The sequence below is a fragment of the Cornus florida genome, unplaced genomic scaffold, assembly GCF_030987335.1.
Source record: "Cornus florida cultivar Cherokee Brave unplaced genomic scaffold, ASM3098733v1 CherokeeBrave_3.0.0_Hap2_Chr11, whole genome shotgun sequence".
NCBI lineage: Eukaryota > Viridiplantae > Streptophyta > Magnoliopsida > Cornales > Cornaceae > Cornus > Cornus florida.
The window spans coordinates 136,929,883-136,956,322 of record NW_026775581.1 but is presented as its reverse complement, the minus strand read 5'-3'; the positions used below and the strand labels follow the sequence as shown (position 1 = coordinate 136,956,322).

The window sequence follows — 26,440 nt, the reverse complement described above, 5'->3', positions numbered from 1 at the left end:
AACATCACTTGTTTTTATTTTTGAGAGTAATGCATAATATTGGGAGTTGTTAACTATGTTACAGGGACTCTTCAATAGTAGTTGAAGTATGCGTTGGACACACAATATTTGGACATGGGTATCTGATGTGTCTAATGTTTCTTGTTCAACATGCACCTTATTGTACCGTTGCTTCAAAATGAAATGCATCGAACACTATGTTACACAGCAGCATTATTTTAATCTAGAAAGTAAATAAAAATATTAAATAGGATGAATATTTAGTAGTGTTCTCGTGTCGTTTTGTTTGAGAATTTGACGTGCCCAATGCTTGAATACATACTTGCACTAGATTCCTAACTAGTTACTCCATCTAAAAGTCTGGGATACCTTGCTCTCACCATATAAGGGGAGCCTGGGTGTCTTTAACAATGACTTCTAAAACTAGAACTATTCCTTACTAGCTAAGGTAGAAAGCTAAGAGAAAAAATTCTCATTGCGTTTGTCACTCTCATAACTCACTCTTTCTTGTTCATATCTTCTCTAATCTTTTCTAGTTGAGGATATGAATAGCCTATATAAGAAACGTTTGTTGACTTTTATGGTTTGCTTCTCACCCACCATGGCTATGATCAATTATATGTTATCAATTCCTCTGAGTTTGAAGCTTCTTTGCTTATGTATTGGAAATGATATATGCTAAATTGCTTATGGATAGAGAATCTCTTTTCATTTTTATTTTTTATTTTTTTTATTTTTTATTTTTTTTTCTCCTTTACTCCTTGTGTAACACTCAGTACAAGACCATGTGGATGGATTTGATATTAAATGGTACATGAGGTATTCTGAGCATGGAGTATCTAATACATTATCTGTTGAGTTTCTTGGAAAGGTTTAAATTTGTTTTACAACAAACTTTTTTTTGGGTGTATTTCCAGGTTTGGCACACATGGTTTATCCAGGGGCTGTACATTCCAGGTTTGAACATTCTCTTGGGGTGTATTGGCTTGCTGGTGAAGCTGTTCACAAAATTAAAAGTCACCAAGTATGGAAACTGCGTGCATTAATCATTTTAATTAAAATCTGAAAAATATTTGAGGGTTTTTTTGTTTACATGCCTGCTATTCCCGCAGGGCTATGAGCTTGATATTGATCGCTTTGATGTACAAACAGTGAAACTTGCGGGTAACTATCATTATATTTTGTAAACTGCCCTTATATCAAGTTATTTGATCCTTATATTATTGCTTAAATTTGTAGGACTCTTGCATGATGTAGGCCACGGGCCTTTCAGTCACTTGTTTGAACGTGGATTTCTTCCACGGGTTCTCAATGGCTCCAAATGGTAATTTTTTTACACCCTTCAGTAGAATGTAATATTCCTTTTTTCTTAGAATATACCAGGGACATCAGGAGAATTTTTGGTTCAAGCCGAAAAATAGTACTCTATTCTGCTTCATTTTTAATATAGAACTGGCTAGTGAGAATCAGAAAAGGTAAGGTTGTCCTTCTTTTAGTGATTGTATTTAATTTTTTTTCCACTCTACTTGTAACCTCTCCTTTTTTTTTTTTGAAAGTGTACTTGTAACCTCTCCTTTAAAGTGCTGTTTCAAACTTTAACAATCTCTTTTTGGAAGCTGATTAGTTTTTCATATCTTTCAAGGCACCAATTTAAAGAGTAAAAATTGGGGGAAAAAAAAAAAGTAGTATATTAGAAGAATACAGTGCCTTATATGGAGAGGTCAACAACCAGCATATTGTTTCTTTCCCTTATTGGATCTTTAACAACAAGGAATCATTTGTTCATTGATGAAATTTTATTTTCCATTTAGAAAAATAGAGAGTTATTTGAGGCTGTGATAATTCTAGATTTCTTAATGATCTCCTTGTTCATGATTTGATCATCTGAAGGTTAAACAATCTGATGTGCTTTAGCTTCAAGTAAACTTTTGCTGACCTAAGAAACTTTCAATGATGACCAGCCCAAACCATCAAGAGTAGCAAGTGTACTGTTTTTTATTTTATTTTATTTATTTTATTTTATTTTATTTTATTATTTTTTAATATAGAGAAGTGAGGAGAGGGGGGGGGGGGGCGGGGGGGGGGGGGGGGGGGGGGGGGGGGAGGTGGTCTATGTAATTTCACATAACTGGAGGGGAGGTTAGTGTAATTTACCCTAATTAAATAATGTTTTCAATTACAAGCTCAAAATCCAATTTGTGCTTTACAATTTGCCTTTTTGTTAATCATTTATCTGGTAGAACTTACACTAATTTTATGTTAAATGTGTTCGTTTTAGGTCACATGAGCAAATGTCAGTGAAGATGATTGACCATATTGTCGATAATCACCATATTGAGATCGACTCTGAAACCATTAAAAGAGTTAAGGTAAGGTGATACAATTAAGGTTTAAGTGTTGAACAATGTCTAATATCCTTTCTTTTAGCAGCAATAATGGTTTGTAACATGAAAATTAATGCACAAGAATTACATAAATGTTTAGTGGATATGGAAATATACCTTATCATGAGTTGGTAAGTTTGTCATATTCTATTTTCAATTAATATTATTGTAGTATCTGTTATTGAGATATTTTCTGTAAGAGATCTCTTTATGTACTCAAACTGGTATTAGCTAGTTGTTAGATTTTGTTGATGGTTTCAGTGACCTCATTTAAAAGAAATTATGTTCATGGGGATGTTGCATATGGTCTCGGACTTGGCTCTTTATAGTCGTGTTATGTTCTTGCTATGATATCATTTCAGTAGGCAAATAACCAATACTAGCAGTATTACATGTTGTTCATCGCTTCATACTCTATCTCAATCCAAGCTTGTATTCATGTGATGGCATTATCAAAACCAATAACTTCAGTTGGGGAATCAAACTCATTTCTACTTCCTTTGAATCTTTCATTTTTGTTTAGCAATAACTAACCAGTGCAAAAGCTCATCCTTTAGAGATTGGTGCACCTTGTTTTCAGGTCTATTAATTCAGAAGTCTATAGTTGGCTTGAACTATTACAACATATGCATTGACATTATCACTTTATTTCTCTTGTATCTTTTTACAAAAGTAAAATTTGAAGTTAGAAAGTAGTTTATCATTTCAATGGAATGATGAGTGTATTGATTATATAGAATCTCAGTTATTTGTAAGAGTCATCTTATACATTTTTTGGAGTACAAATTATAATATGCAACTTGAAGCAATTGAAGAAAATAATAGTTTGTTATAATGGGTTTGAAGATTTTATGCGATCAGCTACATTGAGAGGGGATATGGAATTGAAGCATGCCATGTTTTCAGCGAGTTTTTTTCTTTTTCTTTTTCTTTTTAATTGTGATAGCTGAAATTTGTTGATGGTGGCTGCATAATCCTTATTTAGAATGTATACAACATTCTTTCTTGGAGGCCTGAAACTCCATTTTGCCAGTGTTCTATTATTAACTTTGCTCTGATCCTAACGAATTGTTTGTTTTTGGCTGTCTACTTACATAGAAGTTCCAATAGAGTAAACTGGTACATTCCTATCATGTATTAGAATCTAATTATCTTTCCCTGACCTTAAATTATATTTATCATTGGTAGGAAATGATTCTCGCTAGCTCTGAATTCACTCTGCCAAAAGTAAGTCTTACTAACACTCCATTTTAATGGCATATGTTATTCAACATTTGGTGGAGCCTTTTTGACTTTTCTAATGCTTTTACTTCTTGTTTCATCATCTTCCTTCCGGTTCATGCATGGTTGTCTAATCTTTATTTTGCACATGTAATATGTAGAGTACAAGGGAGAAGCAATTCTTGTATGATATTGTTGCAAATGGTCGAAATGAAATCGATGTTGACAAGTCAGTTAAGCACATATATATGTATATATTTATTGGAATGTCATAGTTTCGTTTTTGTAAATGTTGTGTTGTTACATGAGGTTAATAATAACTTGGCAACTTAATTAACTTGCAGGTTTGATTACATCGTCCGTGACTGTCGTGCCTGTGGTCTAGGATGCAACTTTCAGTTCCAGAGGTTTTTGTTAGAATTTCTTAATAGATATATATAACTAAGTTAAACACAGGAAATCATTATAACAAAAGAAAATTTTCCAGCCTCATTATGTTTTTCTTCATTGCTTGCAGGCTAATGGAGACAATGCGGGTGTTGGGTGATGAGATATGCTATCGTGCTAAGGATTGTCAGTATCCTCTTGAAATCACTCATCATAGTCAGTGACGGACCCAGAATATATTTTGAGGGGCGGCCTTAAACCACAATAAAATAAAAGAATTTCAAAATACCATAAAGAAAGGCCTTTAACATTAATTAATATTTTAATTAAATTACTCATAATTTCATTTCAATTATGTTTTTAGGGAATTACTTCCATTTTTATTATCATCAAGCTAACATATTAGAAAAAAATTAGACATGTTATATATAAAGAAAATTTTAATGGGGGGGATCATAATGTATTGAGTGTTTTACCAAAATATTAGATGGGCATTACTACAGTTGTAGCAAAATTTTAGGTACATTATAAATAAAGAGAATGGTAGTGGGGGCGGCCGCCCCCACTAAGCCCTACATAGGTCCATCCCTGATAATGGTTACATTTGCTCTTGCTTACCTTCTTCTGCTTATGATTTGATAATTTTTTTACAGATCTAACAATCCATAAGTTATTTGCCACTCGTGCTGATTTGTACAGAACAGTTTATACACACGCAAAAGTAAAGGTGTGACAGCTATCTTCTTTTCTTTTAATAGATTTCTGTTTAATGCAATTCCAATAAAAATAATATTTTTTTAATCCATATTGTTTGGTATTTGATGTTGTGTTTACTATTTTCAGGCAATAGAGCTCATGGTTGTAGATGCCCTATTGAAAGCAAATGATTATCTAGACATTACATCTCATGTCCAGGATCCTTCTCAATATTGGAAGGTTTTGAGAGCAGTCTATTATTGTTATCTGAATAGTTAATTCTTGCTTATTTATAGAAATTTTAAGTCCTATTTCATTTTTGGAGATATAGTTGGATGACACAATAATAAAAACCATTGAGACTGCTCCAGATCAAGAATTAAGGGAATCTAGGGATTTGATCCTTCGCATCCGGAGGAGGGATTTATATCAGGTATTCTGATTCTTCTTCCCGCAATCTGTTTGCTTCAACTTACTGGTCACTTGCAATTAAGCTCAGTAATATATCAGTATCTTTTGTTGTCCGATACTCTCATGATAAGGGCGGTCTGTAGACACTGATGCATTGTATAAGGTGAAGTTTAAGCTATGTTGTTGCCTTTCTTTGTGGCAGTTTTGTAATGAGTATGCTGTTCCAAAGGACAAAATTGAAAATTTCAAAGATGTTACTGCACAAGATATTGTTTGTTCACAGGTATTTGTACAGATTTTGCTATATGCATGTATGTACATAAGTTGATTTGCTTTGCTAGGAGAATAGTGGCAGAATTTTCCATTTAAGTGATATTTGTTGAACAGAAGAATGCCGCAGTAATACTAAGAGAAGAGGATGTTGCTGTTAGTAATGTCAGGATTGATCTGACACATGGAAGGCATAATCCTCTCGAGAGGTACTTAAAATTAGATGAGGCATTTATGCAGACTTTGAAGAAGCTATCTCTTTTCCTCTCTCTCTCTCTCTCTCTCCATTCTTTTTAATAAACTGTGCAGCAATCATTATTTTTATCTCTCATCATTATTGCAACTGATGATATATTTTTCTTCTTTTTTCTTTTTTGGCATGTATTATCTCTTCTAGGATCAAATTTTTCAAGGTATGGTACCTGCCCCAACCCTTTGAGATTTTTTTTTTTTTTTTGTACACACAATTGGAAACATTGGGTTCTTATTTTTCTTTTATTTATTTTATTTTTGATGCCTATATTGTGGGTTATTTTACCATTGAGGACATTTAGAAACAGTGAAACACTATATCTAAAATTATGAATTCAGGGTATGGACGGTATAGTCTGTTTAGCAAATGTATGAGTTGCGTGATTATAATCAACCAACAAGCCCTCATGCACGTTACTGTTAATACTCAGAAAATGGCACCATGCCTAGGAAAAATTGGATTGGTTTTGCACATTGAACTCCTGAATGTTCACTTCCTTTTTATAATATAATGTTATCTACTACTGAATGAGAATGATTCATGCTTTAACAATTTCTCTGAAGCAAAACGGTTCAAATGCTTACTGATGCCAAAGTTCATTTTATTGAGTGCAATTTATATTAGTTTTCAACAGAAGTTTAAGTTGAAAGACTAATATGTTTTCTTTGAGGGAGCTTCTTCAATGTAAAGAGATGTTCATTGTATACATTTGCAGAGACATGCTTTACAGACTCTCTCTCTGTGCTTGTGTGCTTGTCTAATTACTTTAACAATGCAGCTTTTAACAGCTCTACTTTTAATTCAGGATTATGAGAGCGAGGAAAAATTCTCAATACCCGATGATCGCATTAGCCACTTGCTGCCAACATCTTATCAAGATATGATTGTGAGGGTGTACTCCAAAAAGCCGGAACTGGTCTGTGAAAGAATATAATATTGTGGTATTCTCATGTCTTTGCATGAACATAATTGCCAGTTACAGAGTGATTCATTTCATCATCACAGGTAGGAGCTGTTTCTGAGGCATTCGAAAATTTTCAGTTGAAGACATATGGGATCAAAGCACAGGTATGTGCAACACCAGAGAAGAAAAAGCGGCGTATATGAGGTAAAACTTGTGGGCTTTGTTTCTCTTCTATTTGCTCTTTTTTTGTCAAAAACAAATAGAATTTCCAGTTTGCAAGACAAAGGTATTAATGCAGTTTATATGCCATACACCATGTGTTCTTTTGCCGTTTTGTCTCAATTCTCTCTAGTTATGATGTTAAAGGGCTTACTTCCTATATGTAAACCCAGTTCTGAGGATTGTAAAACCCATGTCTCTTGTAGTTTTGATAGATTTAAGAGCAAAATGCAAAATACTTCCTTGAACTTTGTCTAATTTACAAAGGACCTCCTTCTCATCATTTAGCAGTCATTATAGTAACAAAATTATCATTATTGCCCTTATGAATAAAAAAGAAAAAATGATTTTGAAATAAATTATTTTCCAAAGTTAATTTAAAATCCTATGATTACTGTTGAAATAAATCGGCTCATTTCCCCTTATTCAAACCCAAATAGATCCCTCCATTTATTTTTGTCTAATTTAGTCTCTACTAAAAAGGACATATTGATCAAAATATAAGATACATTTTCTTTTTCTTTTTCTTTTTTTCATTTTCTAATAAAAAATAACGTTGGGGTAATTTGTAGGTTTGCACAAAAGTATAGGTGGTTTTATTCCATATTAATTGATAGTTCTGGAAATTTAAGGGACATTTTTCCCTTAGATTTAATGATATGATGAAGTATGGTTTAGTACTCCCCCAAATTTTTGTAAGCTTTGTACACATGGCTTTGTACGAAGTGTGATCTAACATCTGCACCACAACAATGATAGCTTTCCTAGGTGAATTAGATTAGGGGTGAACGTGACTATGATTCAAGTAATCACTACTATTTTGTATTCTGGAGAAGATAAAAATTAGTACCCATGGACGGTGGAACTTGTCTTTGAGTACATATTGGAAGTGAGTAGCTTTTGTAAGGTAATGCTAATTGTTAAGTTGCGTTAGGTATGTTGCTAATTTTTCTTTTTTCTTGAACAAATTGATTTTGTTTAATTTTAGTTTGTAGTGGATTTATCTCATAGGGACGGTATTTGAACTAGTCACCTGTGTGGTCCTGTCTTGGATAGAATGTAATGTAGGAGTTGACTTTTTTTCTTTTCTTCTGGAGTAGGGGGTTACTGGAAGAGTTGTGAATTCGGATCACGGGAATTTATTTTGGCCCGTGACACTTACTGTGCTCTTGTTAGGCGGCAGATAAATTCATGAAGTCGAAAATGAGTGTTGCCTCTAGGCTTCACGTGCAAGTGGATGCGTAAAGCAGCAGCAGCAGCAATGATAATGCTGTTGCTGATTTATGGCAAGACCCAGTTCCTGTGAAACTGTTATTGTTTCCTTGCTCCGTGTGTTAGGGGAAGAGTAGTTGAGAAAGAAAGGTCGGAGGGATGAAAAGATTTCTTGAAAGCAGATTGCAAATAAAATGTTCCTGTTCTTTGAAAATTGACTTTTTTAAACTTTTATAAATTAGTATTAATAGTATTGTCAAAATAAATGAACTGTTTTTTCCCCCTAACTCTGTAGGAACAGAAAACTATTCTCATAAATTTGAATTGACTAAAAAGGAAAAATCGAGCTTTTTTTTCTTCCTTTTCGGGAAGGAGAAATGATTATGGATAGACTATCAGAGGATAGTACTACTAAGTCCTGACCAAGCTCTGTTATAATGGATCAACAAATGTGAAGTGAATTTCTGTTATGATAGTGTGTGGTTGCAACATTTTCCATGTTGCTTCTCTTGTCGGTGCTTGAGGACTGAATTTATGTGAAACATGTTGGACTGCAAAAATTGTGTGTGTTTTTTTTAAAATAAAAATAAAAAATAAAAAAAAAATAGTTTTCTTCTTTTTACTGCTTTAATTGTCATAAATTTTGTAGCAGATACCACCTGTCTCTTTCACCATAAAATTTTGACCAGAGTATTGCACCGACTCGAAGCTATTATATGAACTCAACATTTTTATTGATGTCATGTCAGGTGCCACGTTGCAGAGAAAGCTATTGGAGCATTAGACTTTTTAGTTCATCTTTGTTCTTGTATAGTGGCTATATAAATGGATGGTGATCGAAGTCCACAGTTAAAACTGGTCTATAGTTGTTCGGATGGGTTATTTTTTTTTCATGCACGGTAAATATATATATATATATTATCTCAAGCAAAATGGAGGGTAAAGCATGTGTTTAGATTACCAGCTTATATTAAATCATCTCCTTTCATTTTCTTATGTCCTGTCATCGTTCAAGTGGACGAGGGAAGTACTAGAAAGCGAGTGAAGTTATTTGGTTCAATTTTTTTGAAACATTTTTCTATTTTTAGAAAATCAGAAAATGGTAAAAAAAATTGGTTTTAGTTTTTTGAAAACTGTTTCCCCATAATTCTCTTAAAAGAATGTTTGATATCAGTTAATTGTTTTTTGTAATTCTCTAGTTTTTAGAGTTTTTGGTAGTAACTTTTTCAAAAAAGTGAACCAGGTGATATCTGATAATAAAATAGATTGTTTTTTAAAAGATTGGACAACATTCATGTGTCCCACAACATTGTTAGCATTAAATAAATCGAGATATTATATAAAGATAAACCTTGGCTAAAAGCTATATTAATTCAAAATCTCTCCTACTAAAGGTGTGTGTGTGTGTGAGAGGATAATTTTCAAATCAAAGTCACTTTTAGTTCGTCTAACAGCAACGTCAAACATAAAATATTAATTTAAAAAAATAAATTCAATTAAATTGTAGTTTGAAAAGAAGTTGGAGATTTAAGGGTACAATGAATATTTCTCATTTTCTTACTGAAATGTCATTTGATAAGCACCGATTGTACCCAACGGTTGTGGGGATCACTCTCATTTCCTACACACAGTGGTTGAATGGATATGTGTTTAGCTTAGATTGTCTCTATATCCAAACTTCCCCACATCAAATATTATGTTCCCTCTATAGTTATTGTCCTCATCCAAACACAGCCTGTACGATTTCGTATTAAAAAGTACCATCATGTAATTAAATTTTCACAAAAATGGCAAAGACATTGGATCTTTTGACCCCCTAAACACTCTTTTCTTTCATCAACAAAACCACCGAATTTATTGAAGGAAGAATCTACACACACACACACATACACACAAAATACTCCAATAGGAAGGTTTGTGCAAACAATCTTTTTGACTTTTAAAATGACACTTCCTCTATAAATAATAAATTCGGACAATTACCACTACTAATTTTATAACAAATTAACAATATAAAAAGTAACAATAATTGGATATCATATATTCTTACAAGTATATAAATAAGAAAATGATTCTTACAGGGAATCAATCAACTGAATTGATATATTGTTATAGTGAATCAATCAGTTGAAACAATTTCAAATAGCTTATATTTACATAATAATTTATATTAAGTTACGTAAGTGATACAAAACGTAAAGCAGGAGTTGATCTTAATTCAATGCAGCTTGAAAATATCATGATTCATAATTTCATATAAATATATAGATATTGAGGAATGACGTTTAAAGTGTACAAATGTTTCAATTAAAGTGCAACACTTGCTTCCAGGTGACGAATGTTGTTCTATTATCTGGTATTGCTGATTTCGTGGTTGACCATAGTTAAATAACAAATTGTTAAACTAATTCATAGGAGCAAAGACTAAGTTGCATAAAAAATTACAAAAAAATTATGATAATAATAGAGTGACCTCCCCCAGACATTCTTTGCGCTATTTGTATAGTTTTGGGGTTTAGACTTTCTTATTTATAATATATTAATATTATCTTCGGGCTATAAATTATGGATTTTTTATAATTTGTTTTTATGGCAAGATGTCATTTCATGGTGTTAAGCCTCCTTAATAAATATTGGGATGGGATGGATGGAAAACAGATGTAACAAACATGCACTAAATTACGAGGGTGTGAGTTTTGAAATTGATATAGGTAGAATTTGAAGAAATATTGGTTTAATTTTTTTAATTGTTATTTTCAAATATTAAAAATTTTCAATTTTAATTTTATGTAATCAAACACACTCTTAAGATGATTGAGCTGAAGTGATATACTTGATGGAACACTTGTGATCGATCATGTTTATAAAAATAATGAAGTATATTTTGTATACATGATAATCAAATGTGATGAGTGGTCATAAAAAATGTAAAAATAAGAAAAAAAAAAAAAAAAAAAAAAAAACGGATGGCTTTTTTTAACGTTTTAATAGAAATAACACCATTAATTATGAAATGATTTTAAAATCAAAGAGCTTGAATGAATAGAAGAATCCGTGGGAGTCTTACTTCGTTAGATATATACTTCACTACTACAAGTGATAGAGATTAAGTTAATGTATTAATTAAATGGAGAGTTTTTGGATCATATCTCTTTGTTTTATTTTGCAATGATTATATGTGTCTAACAATTCAACACTGAATTATGGAATGTTATGTCAGAACAATTCAGAAGTGATTTATGAAGTGTTGTAAGAGGTTTACACTTTCATCATTTAAAAAAATAATAATAATAAATCTTGCAAAATTCTTGTGTTTTATTATAAATTTTGTGTATTTAATATAGGATAATGCGTATCATTTAAAAATAAATGTGAACTTGATGTAATATAAAATCTAAAGTGAGAGAGACTGGACGTGTTCTTAAACTCTAAACACTTCAAATTCAAAAATTGTCAAAATAATTTTTAGTTTACGATGAATTAATTTGAATACTTAAAAAAGTTCTTTTTATTTTTTTATTTTATCGAATACTCGGAGGTTTAGGTTCTTAAATTTTTTAATATTATAGTAGTATATTTTAAAAATTAATATCTAATTTTTTTATTTTAAATTCTAATAAATAAAAAAAACACAAGGGACTCAAGCCACTGGCGAGCTAGGCACTTATATGTAATGCCCATTGGAATTCAATTTTTTAAACTCCATCACAAATATAAAGTTAAATCTCAACTAAACTGACGAAAGAATGAGTTCAATACGAATGGTCCCACTCAATTCATTTCAATTTCAAACTAAGTGCAACCAACATGATTTCGTAAAAAAGCAGTACACATACATAATGTAGATGGATTAGACTGTGTGTGTGTGTTTTTTTTTCACCTGTGTGTGTGTTTGAGTTGGAGTGTTCTGCATAAATTAAATGAGAGGGCGGGGTAGAAGAGAAGAGACCAAGGTGGGCCAGAGACACACGTCGAGATCCATGTGCACACATGGATGATTTAGAGATAGAAAGTCAGAGAGAGAGAGAGAGAGAGACGCCGAGCGGCAGAGCACACGCCATGAGTCCATGACCATGTATTGTATTTGTATATAAACAAACAAAATTATGTAACGACTCTCACTTTTCTGATTCCCGAGTCAGAATTGCTTTAATCTTCAACACCGTCAGTTACTCTTTGTCTCGCCCGTTTCTTCATCATTCAAATCTCCATTGTTGTTCGTATTGTCATGATAAGGTTTTACAGATAAATACTACTCTAGTACTGTGTAGAGAGAGAGAGAGAGTGAGAGGAGAGAGAGTCTGGAGTGAGAGAGATGGAGGGAAGTGATGGTTTTGTGAGGGCAGATCAGATAGATCTGAAGAGCTTGGACGAACAGCTTCAGAGGCATCTGAGCAGAGCATGGACTATGGAGAAAAAGAAGAAGGAACAGCAAGAAGAGAGGCCCACCGCCAGACATGAGTGGGAAATCGATCCTTCCAAGCTCATCATCAAAACTGTCATTGCTCGTGGTACCTTTGGCACCGTTCATCGTGGTGTCTATGATGCTCAGGATGTTGCTGGTGACTCTCTCTCTCTCTCTCTCTCTCCCTGAATGGACTCTTTAGGGTTTGAGACCTCTAAATTCCCATACCCCTTTCCTTTAAGAGGCTTACTCTTTATGACTCAAGAAATACCCATTTATGGGTGTTGCCCATTTTCAGTGTACAGTGGATTTAATTCTTGTTGGGTTATCCTGTGTTCAACAAATTTTTTTTTTTTTTTCGGAAGTTATGTTCAACAATTTTCCCTTTGCCGTTGATGTGTAATTGTGCACTAGGTACGGCATTGTTACGTATACACATATACGTACAAAAATGCATATATGGGTTGAGAAAAGGATCCTCTTGTAGTTTGCAGCTATTGATTTTCTTTTCCTTTTTAGGGGCTAGGATCTTGAAATGTTGATTATCAAGATTTTCTTGATGAAACTGGTCTCTGATTTGGTTATTCTTAGTTGAATATTTTGGGGAATATGTTGGACTGCTTTTATCCAAGTCTTTCCACCTTTGGCTTAGTGGGCAAAGGGATCTATGGCTTAGTTCCTCACGTTCTGATGTACTTATCTATATTCAAAATGTTTTGGTTTATGGTGATAAATTGTCAGTTCCTGTTTTCATTTATTTTATTTATTTATTATTATTATTTCTTATGAACTGGTTTTCGAGTGAATCTCGTAAGTGCATCACAATACTGTTGGTACCACGGATTGAGTTGAGTTTACATTTTCACAATATTGAGTTGAGTTTACATTTTCACAGTATTGAGTTAAGTTTACATTTAGCTATGCTACTTAATGATGTTTGTTGCATCAGGATTCCCTGGATCTGAACTTTCATGTGTCCCAATTAATTGCTAATTCATACTTGTGTAGTATGTCACGTTTTTGTGGATATAAAGTTTAAAGAAGAGAGAAATTTATTTAAAGAGGGTTAGAAGAAGAGAAAAGAACTACTACTGGATTGAGATTGTACCAAGAAACTGTATATTATTTACTTCCTTATTCTATTCATGTTTTTATTGGTATGCATCAATATGAGATTAATATCCTTTAGTGAGCAGTTGCTGTCACTAGCTAATAAAAGTTTTTATTTTCATTTACTTTTTCTATCTTTAATTTAATTTAAAGCTATGCGAGATCCTTTTTGCTGACTTAGTTAACTGTAAGTTCCATTCCCTTGTCATGTGCAGTTAAACTTCTTGACTGGGGGGAAGAAGGGCACAGAACAGACGCTGAAATAGCATCACTTAGAGCAGCTTTTACACAAGAAGTGGCTGTGTGGCACAAGCTTGATCATCCTAATGTAACTAAGGTACTGTCATAAGTTTTGACTCTCTCTCTCTCTCTCTCTTTTGTTTTTCTTTTTTTCTTTTTCTTCATATTTTCTGTATTACATATTGCTCTTTCTTCTGTGAAGCCGTCTCAAAAATACATGGATGTTCTTTAGTTCATACTTGTATTTATCTTAATATAAATTGTTTTTCACTGGAAGGTTTTAGAACCATAAATTATAATATGACTTGGTGAAGCTTCATAGCATTAGGAACTTGAAACTTGCCTAAATATAAGATTATTAATATGACTTGGTGAAGCTTCAGAGCGTTGGGAATTAGTAACTTGTCTAAATATGAGGAAAAGAAAAAATGATTTATTTTGTGGCTCTAAGTTCTCCGAAGGCCAGTTGGTGGGAGAGCTTTTCTTGTGTTTTAGTTTTCCTTCTATTTACATGCGGACTGTGATAGTGGAAATGATTGGGTTAGGTTATATCATTTCTAATTGGTACATTCTAATAATTTTCTTGAAGACCCTAGCTTTAGGTAGGATCACAACTATGGTAAGGAGGGTTAGTACCCAGCTATTGTTGTGGATTACAGCAAGGCAGCAAAGTATGATGGTTATTGGAATTTATTTTTGCCATTACCATGTGGGATTTTCTCAAAAGATTTATGTATTTGGGAGGTAGGCTTTTTATCTAATACTAGTAAATGCACAAGTGAAACCTAAGCTGATATTTCCTTTTGAATTCATAGCTCCTTGAAGAAATAAAGGGTTGTACAATAAGATTACAATACACAACATGAGAAATTTCTCATGATTATTATTTATTAATGGTTCAAGGTGCACTAAGATGCCAAGGTCGTGGAGAGTAAACACAATGCACAACATAAGAGTTGAGCGTGAGCGAGTTAAGTCTTGTTATGATAGACATTTTTAGTAAATATAATATAAGTAAAATATTTCAAAATATGCAATACAAACTAGTCATGTTATAAGCAGTGTTTTTCAATTACAAACAAGGGTAGAAAATTTACTTATACGCCTCAAATATTCTAGTTGACTTCGTATGAATATAATTTCTCTCAAAGTGTAAAAATTCAAAATCTTTGACTTAACATATATGTGACATATTCTATGCAAAGGATTATAACCAAAAGATGTTCATGTCAAAGGAACTTTATATACTCCCTCCATCCCAATTTAATTGTATCTTTCCGGTATTTCAACTTTTTGAGGGGACATGCATTTAATGCATTATCCCTTTTGAAAATTTCAGCTTATCCTTTGAAGTTTATATATGTATATTGTGAATTTGACATTTAATACTTAAAAGGATATTTTAGGAAGGGTAAAGTACATAAAATACCCATATGATTTACATTTTGTGCACGTAACATCCCTATTGTTTATTTTGTGTATATAAGTTCATACTGTATCTTAAAATGTTGCAACTAAAGGCCTCCCGTTGGACTGCCATTACGAGATGACCGTTAAACAACATTTTTAAGATCTGAAAATTCAAAATTGCCCTTTTTCTTTTCCGATAATGCCCTTCACCGTATTCTCTCTCTCTCTCTCTCTCTCTTTATATATATATATATATATATATATAGAGGATTGAGATGGTGAATGGCCGGCTGGAGAAGATGGTGGATGTCGTTGGCAAAAATGGTAATATCCTCGAAAATTGGCATGCTTTCTTTTGCCAACTGATCGTAAATTGGCATCATATATATATATTCATCTTCCCAATGGTGCTGGATGATAGCAGAAAGATTTTGCAAGGGAATGAAGATTTCTCCATCACATGGGTTCCTAGAAGTACAATTGTTGGAAAGGAAAGAGGGGATGAAGGTTTCTCCATCACGCGGAGGATTTTGCAAGGGGATGAAGGTTTCTCCATCGCGCGGCTCATTTGCTGGTAAAAAAATGTTGGAAAGGAAAGAGGGCTTTCATTTTGAATGCAATTTTCCTTCATGGGTTGGAAGTTGTAGAGTTAGATTTGTTTTCTGTAATGGTAATTATTTTCTTTTGCCAAGTAAAAAAAAAATCTTCACAAAATATTCATTCAATTCAACAAAATAAAAAAATCGAAAAAATTGAAAATCGAAAATTGAAAATCGACAAAATTAATTATTGTATTTGATTCAACAAAATCCAACGCAGAAGTCGATGACGAACAAGAGAAGGGTCAGTGGCGAAAATGAGGTGTTGGAGCTTCCAGATATGTGTGTGGCGGCACTGTTGTGAGGAGCGGAGGCTTTTGGTGAACTAACAATGGAATAGGAGGTTGAGATCAACTCACTTTCTCTCTCCGTTGTTACCGTAAAATTTGTTTATGTAATACATATGGGTGTGTCTTCTTACGGAGAAATTATTACATGGTCCCGGGACCATTGGTCCTGGACAATCACCATTTGATGCCTAAGCAAAAAGCTGAATAAAGCTTACACATTTCTGAGACATTTGCTTTGGTGTCAAATGCCGATTGGACCGAGACTAGTTGTCTCGGGACCATGTAATAATATCTTTTCTTACAGGGTCCTTTAAGGCAACCCGAATGACATCGTTTGGCTTGCCTTAATCTTATTTTCTTCTTCTTCTTCTTCTTCTTTTTTGTTTTTGTTTTTTTGGAGCTATAAGAAGGGTATTTAAGTATTTTCCTATCTCCGTTAACGACAAAATAACGGTGAGTTCTCATTTGCACTGAAAGAAAGGTTAGGGTTGTTTTATATTACATGCAAATATATATATTTTCATGGCAAACTAGGGAGATAGGGGACTCAACCATGAGCACACCCGCTCGGGGAGGTTGGTGCTCGACCAACTATGCCACTAGGTAATGCCCGAAGGGGTTATATGCATATCACAGGGGTGTTTTCCGCACTTCACCCTTTAGAAAATATGCAATCATCTTACTTTGACTTTTCAAATGGACAACAAAAAAAGAAAAATAGAAAAAGATAGAAAAAGGGACTAATAAATGACAGACTGGCATAGGGGATATGGATGCTCTAAAACAAATATACCAACATTGTGGAATATTCAATTTATTTTCCATATAAATGTTTCGGCGATTTGCATTAAAACCCTTTTAAATTTTTTCCCAACCAATTTAACAAGGGGGGTAACAGAGTTAGACGCCTGTTGGAAATTACTAAAACACCCACCTTATTAACACGATGTCATTTGGACATATATATGCACCCCTCGGCTTATGCTACGTCTTTTTTTTTTTTTTTTGAGGATTTCTATGTCTCTCCGCCATTGCTGGTTGTTGGACTTTGTACTCGTAGACTGCGAATATTTCAAAGTTTTATCATAGAGAAAAACCAATCCACAGAGAGAGCAATTACCAGAGCAAAAGAAGTGCGATATATATAATATATATAGAGAGAGAGAATGGAAGTGACAACAAGAGCTCTTGAAAATCATACTTTATATGCTCCCTCCATCCCAATTTAATTGTATCTTTTCGGGATTTCAACTTTTTGAGAGGACATGCATTTAATACATTGCTCCCTTCTGAAGATTTTTAGCTTATCCTTTAATACCTAAAAGGATATTTTAGGAAAGATGTTATCATCTTACTTTGAAATTTCAATTGGGACAACAAAAAAAAAAAAAAGAAAAAAAAGAAAAGAAAAGGGGACAAATAAATTGGGATAGAGGTATGGGTACTTTAAAACAAATATGCCGACATTGTGGAATATTCAATTTATTTTCCATATAGATGTTTGAATTGCATAAAACCCCTTTTGACTTGTAATGATTTGCATTAAACCCCCCTTAAAATTTTTTTTGGCACAACCCCCTCCCCTCTGGTCCCTCCTTAAATTAGCGAGGGAGGTAACGGAGTCAGATGCCTGTGAACTGAAGACGGAAAATTACTAAAATACCCACCAAATCAACACGACGTTTGGACATGTAAATGCACCCCTCAGTTTATGCGACATCGTCTGTCTTTTTTTTTTTTTTATAAATGTTGTTAAATGGCTAAAACGACATAGTTTCTATGTTTTTTTTTAGGGTTTCTATATCTCTCTGCCATTGCTGGTTGGACTTTGTTCACGGACTACGATCTCTCAAAAGTTTTATATAGAGAGAAACCAATCCAAAGAGAGCAATTAGCAGAGCAAAAGAAGTGTAATATATATAATATATATAAAAATTGAGGTGACAGTAGGGGTGGCAATTCGTGTTCACGGGTCACAATCTTGTCATGTCAACCTAAGGGTATTATACTAAAAAACTTAATCCAAACACGACTTATTTAATAATTGTGTCAGGAACCCTCAACACTAACCCGACTTATTTATTAAACGCGTTACACGTGTGACCCTTTTAATGACCTATTTACTAAAACGAAATATTTTATTATTTAAATTATTAATAGTACTCAATCAAATAATAAATACTAGAAAAATATAGCTTTCAATCCAACCAAATTACTACATAATCTTTAATTTACAAAATAATAAGTTATAAGACACAAGTTTAGATAGTTATTTTGGAACTTAAATAAAAATTTGTTTATAACACGTATAGTTAAACGAGTTGAACTTCTCAACCCAAACACAACACGATTAACTAAACAGGTTAATCGTGCCGACCAATTTACAATCCGAACCCGTTTAAGGTCAACTCAACCCTGTTTAACTCGTGTCGTGTTCGAGTCGTGTCAAAATTTGCCACCCTTAGGTGAGAGCAGGAGCTCTAGAAATCATGCTTTATATGGTCCCTCCATCCCAATTTAATTGTATATTTTCGGAATTTCAACTTTTTGAGGGGACAAGCATTATGTATTGTCCCCTTTGAAATTTTCAGCTTATCCTTTGAAGTTTATATATGTATATTGTGAAGTTGAAATTTAATACATAGAAGGATATTTTAGGAAAGATGTAATCATCTTACTTTGACATATCAAGCTGGACAATTAAATTGGGACAACAAAAAATATAGAAAAAGGGACAAATAAATTAGGACTGAGGGGGTACGAATACTTTAAAATAAATATACCAACATTGTGGTATATTCCATTTATTTTCCATATAAATGTTTGGGCGAATTGCATAAAACCACTCTTGACTTGTAACGATTTGCATCAAACTCCCTTTTAAAAATTTTTTTGGCACAAAACTGCTCTAATTAATGAGGGGGTTAACAGAGTCAGACACCCCTCTACTGAAGATGAAAAATTACTAAAATACCCACCACATTAACACGACATCTTTTGGCCATGTATATGCACCTCTCAGCTTATGCGACATTGTCTTCCTTTTCTTTTCTTTTTTGTTTTGTTTATGTTAAATGGCTGAAACGACATTGTTTCTATGTTTATTGTCTGAGCGTTTGTGTCTCCCCGCCATTGATGGTTTGACTTTGTACTTGCGGACTACAAATCTCTCAAAAGTTTTATAGAGAGAGAGCGATTAGCACAGCAAAAGAAGTGTGATATTTAGAGGGAGAATGGAAGTGAGAGCAAGAGCTCTCGGAAAGATCACACTCGTCGGCGAAAACGCCGTCGTTCACAGATCTACGACGTCTATACTTGTGTCTCTCTGCACTTTCTCACTGATCTCTGGTATGCCCATTCGTATTATCTCCAAGACACTTTTCATTTCTGTATTCTTCTCTGTCCTTTCCTTGTTGTTTCATGTCATGGGATTGCCCAAAGTATGATCTAAAAATACCCTTTTTAGGATTTGCTTTGGAACATAAATTGAGAAATATTTAATATTTTGAATTATGGAAGGTAACTCAACTATTGATTGATATAGTCACTATTTTACTATTGTTTGATTTGGTTTGTAATGTAAATTTATTTATTTTGTTGACATATATTTGATCACGTGTCTGCTCTTTGGTGATTTATCTATTCTACATCATTGCGGTATATATCACTGTTGGGTGTGTTAATGGGTTGCGAAATTTGGATGATGGATTTGGAAAATGTTTTATTTGTAATGTAAACATATTATAGTGGTATATCTAATACATAATAAGAGTAAACAAAAATGAAAAAAATATAATGCATGTACTGTTGCTTTGCAATGGAGGGAGGTATTATGGGAAGCAATTTGAATATTCTGCAATGTGAAAATATATTTGCTATAAAGTATCCAACCAATGTTACCTTATATGTAATTTTCCTTTTACACATTTTTTTTCTTTCTCTTTTGGTAATCATTGGCATATAATTTGTGGCATATATGTTAAGTTGAAGATTTCAGACTTCTACTCTTAAAAAGCAATTATAAGATGTGTCAGTCAACTGAAATATTTGAGGTGTATAAATTAATTTTCTTCCCTTAATTTCAATAAAATACTGGTTATTGCAAGTTAACATTAAACTGAGAATTTTATTCAGTAGGAGAGCTGATTCGGTGTGCATTTCAATTGCATATGCATTAAACAAATCAAATAACATTTTGATGTGCAAGATAAAGTGGTACCATTATATAGATTTTAAGCGTATACTATAATATCATAGAGAATAAGAGCCAAGCATTTAATGCAAGTAGCTACCGGATGCTCATGGAATGTGGAAATCCAAAAATATCCTTTTAAGATTAAACAAAATTGAACTACGAAACATGAAAATGATATGATATACATGTCAAGTAATGCAATCAATAAAAAGAAGAAAAGAGATAGATTGATGATTAAGAAACAAAGGCCGTTGTTTAAGCCTGAAATCTGTTCTAAGTGTATGCCTTAGGGTTTTATAAGTGCTCGAGTGAAGGAGCCTTTCTTGTGAGGAAATGTGGCTTAGCCTTGACGAGTTTGTCACTTTTTTAAGGTCTAGGTGCACCTTTAACCACCATGAGATTACTGGATAAGGGCAGGGTCATGATGGGACTTCTTATGTGGGCACCTTGCGTAATGACTTCATTAAATATCTTCGTTGTGAATGTGTGGACTCCCGTTTGAGTTGTGGGGTTCTGGGTGTTTTATATAAGCTGGATATTGAGAAGACTTATGACCATGTGAGTTGGAGCTTCATCCTCTACTTATTGGAGAGGATGGGGTTTGGTGGGCGTTGAGGAGATGGATTCTTTTTTTCATTTCTAGTGCTCGATTCTCTGTCCTTGTGAATGGAGCCCCGACGGGTTTTTTCTCTTATTCAAGGGGCTTGAGACAAGGTGATCCACTTTCTCCATTTTTGTTCCCTTTTGTGATGGAGACTCTTAGCAGATTGTTGAAGAGGGTTGTGGAGTTGGGATTTTTGAGAGGTTTCCGGGTGGGCAAGGATGTTGCTAGTCAACTGGAGATCTCCCACTTGATGTTTGCGGATGATACTTTAGTGCTTTGTGATGCAGATGTGTCCCAACTCAGATATTTGAGATGTGTCTTGATTTGGTTCTAAGTTGTCTCTGGCCTTAAGGTGAATGTTGGTAAGAACGTTCTTGTGCCTGTTGGGGATGTTCCTAAGATCGAGATGTTTGCTCAGATTCAAGGAGAGGAGTTCAAGTATCATCTGGTTCGATAGGATCATGTGTGCCGCCCGATTCGGAGTGGAGGCTTAGGGATTAGGAGGTTGTTGCCTTTCAATAAGGCCCTCCTTGGTAAATGGCTTTGGAGGTTTGGGATTGAAAGGCATTGGCTTTGGAGGAGAGTTATTGCGAGCAAGTTTGGGGAGAGCGGTGGTGGGTGGTGCTCTCTTGATGTGCGTGGTCCTAAGGGGGGTGGGGGTTTGGATTGGACTTTCATTCGGAGGGGGTGGGATGCTTTCTGCAAGCAAGTTCGTTTTCGGATCAAAGATGGCAGGAGGATCAGAGTTTGGGAGGATCTTTGGTGTGGGGAAACTCCCCTTGCCCTCGCTTTTCCACGGCTTTATAGGTCTCGCAGACAGGCCATGGTGATTGACTGTTATTACCTTGATAACGGGAGACTGAATTGGGATGTTCAGTTTATGAGGCACTTTCAGGAGTGGGAGATTGAGGAGGTTACTCGTTTTTTGGAGGTTTTGTATCGCCAGGTGATCACTGGTGCGGAACCAGATTGTTGGATTTGGGTTCCTAACTCTCAGGGCCGTTTCGAGGTTAGGTCCTTTTTTAGGTGCCTTTTGGTCGGCACCGGAGGCCATTTCCCCTGGAAGTCTCTTTGGCGTTCTAAGGCCCCCCTTAAGGTAGCTTTTTTTGCTTGGACTTCCGTCCTGGGTAAGATTTTAACCCAGGATAATTTTAGAAAGAGGAAGCACGTGGTAATCAATCGATGTTATATGTGCTTGTGCGATGAGGAGACAGTTGATCACCTTTTTTTGCATTGCAGCATGGCCAGAGACTGTTGGGATTTGATGCTTGGATTATTTGGTGTCTTTTGGGTTATGCCTTGTTCCTCCAGCGGGTTGATTGAGGCTTAGAGAGGTGTCTCTATTGGGGCTCCCGTGCAGGATGCCTAGAGGGCTACGCCTCTTTGTATTTGGTGGTGCATTTGGCTCGAGAGAAATCGGAGATATTTTGAGGGAAAGGAGAAACCTATTTCTATGCTTAAGTTCTATATCATTTTTACTCTTTTTTGTTGGGTCTCAGGGAGAGATTATAGATCTATTGAGGAGATTATTGTTTTTTTGGCCTCTTTGAAGGTTTAAGGCGCCTTTTGGCCCTCGTGTTTCTTTGGGATCCGCTCCCCTTTTTGAGCGTTTTCAATAAAATCTTACTTATCAATATATATATATATATATCTTCGTTGTGGTATAGTCCTGAAGCGTGAAACTCATATAGTTTTCCTTGAGTCAACTTTAATCTTGTAAAATCTATCTTATCCTTTGTATTCCGGTTAGAAGATGGATTTTCAAAGGTGCTCATTTGACTTTAGAGTTATCCTTCCTCTATGCCATGGCAAATCAAATTACTCGCTAGCTAAGTTAGAATATTGTTACACAATTTCGATACTCATTCTGTGTGACAATATATATATATATATATATATATATATATATATATATATATATATATATATATAGTTAACTATAAGATTTCTCAATTATGTAGTTGTTAAAATATCATGGTAAAACAAAATAACTAAATAACTGCGTTTTTGACGAATAAATGAAGTTCGTTTGAACTGCAAACAGCAGGGTTTGAGAAGTCCTAAATTGTCTGCCCTTGTATCTTTGGTCATAGATTAGACGGAGAAGAATACAAAAGCAGTTGACCAAAAAGGAGTTAGTCAACAAGTGGATGATGGTGCCAATCACATGACCTTCCATTTAGGTAGTGACGCTGTTGGTTTTCACATGTTTCCAGAGGTTTCATCATTACGAATGCCCTTGTCAACAAGTTAATCTATTTCTGTAATGCATTCATTAAGACAACACCCTAATCAACAATAATTGACATGCCACATGGCCTGATGGTCCATGTGATGATCAGTAATTTCGTTGGCAAAAGTAATTGTCGATATCTCTTATTTTTTGTTTCACCTATTTGCATTTCTATTTGTAGGATAAATTTGCATGTTGTATATTTGCAAATATTTTTCCAATAATTTGAATTTCATACTATAGTTGTCTACCGTTGGTGTTTGAAGCAACAATAATGTTCTAATGTTGTAGGAGGCTCAATGCAGTGGAATTTATATTTCTTTCCTACTGCCACCTGTTTTTCATGATCAAACTTTGGCCTCTTCAGATTTCTATTGTTTGACCTTTGTAAAAAGAAAACCAACAATAGTGTTTGGTGTCCTTGCACTGGCTCAAGACAGCTCACACTGCAACATGAAAACAAAATGAGCATGGGTGATATGCTGCTAATTGTGAATTTCTTTTATTTTTATTTTTGAGAGAAAAATGTTTAAAAAGGGTGTACATTGAACTGTTTTAAATATTCACTTGAAAATCATCCTTATATTTTTCATTTTCATGGTGAATTTCTTTTGCAGTTTATAGGAGCTACAATGGGCACGTCAGAGCTAAACATACAGACTGATAATGGTCATGTTGGCATGCCAAGTAATGTTTGTTGTGTTGTCGTTGAATATCTTCCTGGGGGTGCACTGAAATCTTTCCTCATAAAGAACAGGAGGAGGAAGCTTGCTTTTAGAGTAGTTGTCCAACTAGCACTAGATCTTGCAAGAGGGTCAAACTCTTAAACCATGTTTTTATTTTATTTTCTGCAAATTTTTGAATGTGAAATTTATTTTCGTGAAAGCTAAATGTTTGGCATTTCAAGTTAACTTGTGATTTATTAAAAAATTTCTTTGGAATCTTGGACTTAAACCTCTATTCTTTATCTTTTACAGGTTGAGTTATCTTCATTCTAAGAAAATTGTCCACAGAGATGTGAAAACAGAAAATATGCTTCTGGACAAGACACGAACCATCAAAATAGCTGACTTTGGGGTTGCTCGTCTTGAGGCTTCAAATCCTAACGACATGACTGGCGAGACTGGAACCCTTGGTTACATGGCGCCAGAGGTACACACTTGATTTCCATTCATCCTTGCATGCATGAAAGCTTACTCATACTTGAAATTGTGGTTGCACATTGATCAGAATATCACAGTTTTTTATTTATGGTAGAAAAATTGTGGTTGCATGAGAGCAGATGCATAGTTTAAATTGTGGTTGCACTTTGATTAGAATATTAAAAGCTTACTCATGCTTCAAATTGTGGTTGCACATTGATCAGAATATCACAGGTTTTTATTTATGGTAGAAAAATTGTGGTTGCATGAGAGCTGATGCATGATTTAATTGTGGTTGCTTTGATTAGAATATTACAGCCTGTGTGATTTCAGAAATGACGAGGGGCACTTTTGGTAATGTTCAAAAACATGCATATGCTACCCAGCTTATTAGGTACTTAATATAAGTGACATATATAGGAGTTTAATTTGGTCTCATAAGGATGCATGTAAAATCAATTGAAATTTCTTTTTTGCCCAAAAAGCATTTTACTGGCTTTACTTTTCAAAAGGCTTCATTTGTTTCAATGGAATTCATTTTGGGCACGTTATTGTCTCTCAGGAGTGTGTCAAATTATGTCAAGTTCAAACTTAATTTCAAAGGGTACCTTTTCTTGCACAACTGGATAGGATTTCTTGCAGATACTTCCAACTAGCATTTAGAGAAGCATGTGCTGGTGGTGTTGTAAATTTGAAACCATTGTTGTATGATGTGTCTTGGAGAAAATGGTTTCCATGACAACATCTGAAGCCAAATTGATGGATTTTCCTAAATGTGGTGCATCTGCCATGAAGAAATGTGAATCCCATAGAAGTAGGAAGTCAATGATTAGCAGCTACAAGTCATTATTTAATAATGGGCTCTAAGATTTATGTTTCCTGGTTTTTATGCAAGAGCTTTTTTTTTGCATTAAATGGTTGCTACCCATGAGATTGGTGGCTCCTCGTGGAAGAGCCTGGGTCATGAAATTTACCTCTGGATTAGAATATTGTTTCTAACTTTAAACTTTCACTTGGCTTCATGATTGATGTGTACGTTGGCTTTTGATGAGCAAGTGTACTTCCTATGTGGCTTCCTCTAGGCACTAAAGTACTGCTTATCTAACCAATTATCTTTGATCTGGCAAACATGACAGGTTCTCAATGGCAACCCATATAACAGGAAATGTGATGTGTACAGTTTTGGTATCTGCCTGTGGGAGATATACTGCTGTGACATGCCATATCCCGACCTCAGCTTCTCGGAAGTGACGGCAGCTGTTGTCCGCCAGGTAAATAATAACATTTGGCTGTAGAAATATAATAACCATTCAGCTTATTATAAAAACTCCAATGATTATTTTTCACATTAAACCCCTTTGCAATACAAAAAGCAATGCTTGTTGACCGTTAAACGTCACAGCAACCATTATTGATATTTTAAGATAAAAGAGTAGTTATTGGATGTATTATGGACCTACAGAATCTGAGGCCAGAGATACCTCGCTGTTGCCCAAGCTCTCTTGCAAATGTAATGAAGCGATGCTGGGATGCCAACCCCGACAAGCGGCCAGAGATGGATGAGGTAGTGTCCATGCTGGAGGCCATTGACACATCAAAGGGTGGAGGGATGATCCCTCCGGATCAGGCCCAGAGTTGTTTCTGCTTCCGCAGGTACCGAGGGCCTTGAATGAATTACTCATCCTAGCAGCGCGACGGTTGATGTATGAGAGATTATATGGAAGTTGTATTTAAGTTAAACCGAGGCAAATACCTCAAACCTTAGAGGGCATAGTTTAAGAGGGGCTCTATATCTGTTTCTTTGTTAGGTCGTTGATGTTGTAAAGCTTCTCTTTTTGTTTTATTTTCCTTTTAGTTTCTTTCAGTCAACTATGTTACTGATAGGACGCTCCAAGTGGTGGATTTGCCCAGTATCTTATATCTAAGATGGAACAACTTTCATGCTTCGATGAATTTTATTAATGTCATTGGGGGATGATTTGACCAAGTCGGTCTGTGAGTTATATTGATGGTGCACTTGATTTATAAATGCAATTTCATATGTTATGGTGCACTTGATTTGCATACTTGAAATGTGGAGAATCATCTCATGTTATTCTTCTATATGAATTTTATAAGAAAGTTTGATCCTGGTAATGTGTCCGTTACTCGTTACTCGGAACTTATTAAGAATATGGTTTCATGCATGATATACTTCTCAAAGGATCTTTCTCACATACTCGGGACATCTTATTTTAAAAGAATACATCATTAGA

At 34.5% G+C, this 26,440-nt stretch overlaps 2 protein-coding genes across 7 annotated transcripts in view; both read left to right on the top strand.

The window, feature by feature from the left end:
* The window catches only part of LOC132284945 (uncharacterized), a 12,155-nt gene extending 3,202 nt beyond the window's left edge, over positions 1-8,953 (top strand). For 2 of the 6 annotated variants that reach the window (XM_059787086.1, XM_059787085.1), the window contains exons 5-21: positions 918-1,024; positions 1,113-1,164; positions 1,240-1,324; positions 2,279-2,369; positions 3,573-3,611; positions 3,767-3,834; positions 3,950-4,012; positions 4,123-4,208; positions 4,646-4,719; positions 4,836-4,928; positions 5,020-5,121; positions 5,302-5,382; positions 5,487-5,578; positions 5,767-5,782; positions 6,428-6,538; positions 6,628-6,730; positions 8,707-8,953. In XM_059787086.1, the coding sequence (XP_059643069.1) occupies positions 918-1,024; positions 1,113-1,164; positions 1,240-1,324; positions 2,279-2,369; positions 3,573-3,611; positions 3,767-3,834; positions 3,950-4,012; positions 4,123-4,208; positions 4,646-4,719; positions 4,836-4,928; positions 5,020-5,121; positions 5,302-5,382; positions 5,487-5,578; positions 5,767-5,782; positions 6,428-6,538; positions 6,628-6,729 (1,262 nt within the window). In that variant the 3' untranslated portion in view covers position 6,730; positions 8,707-8,953. The other 4 variants (XM_059787091.1, XM_059787089.1, XM_059787090.1 and 1 more) reach the window with 4 other exon arrangements.
* Positions 8,954-11,981: 3,028 nt separating this feature from the next.
* LOC132281039 (serine/threonine-protein kinase STY13-like) lies at positions 11,982-26,172 on the top strand. The gene is made up of 6 exons (XM_059782777.1): positions 11,982-12,519; positions 13,688-13,809; positions 23,661-23,857; positions 24,021-24,195; positions 25,322-25,456; positions 25,648-26,172. Exons 1-6 carry the CDS (start codon positions 12,273-12,275, stop codon positions 25,852-25,854), a joined length of 1,083 nt encoding a protein of 360 aa, XP_059638760.1. The 5' UTR covers positions 11,982-12,272; the 3' UTR covers positions 25,855-26,172.
* The last annotated feature ends 268 nt before the right edge of the window (positions 26,173-26,440 follow it).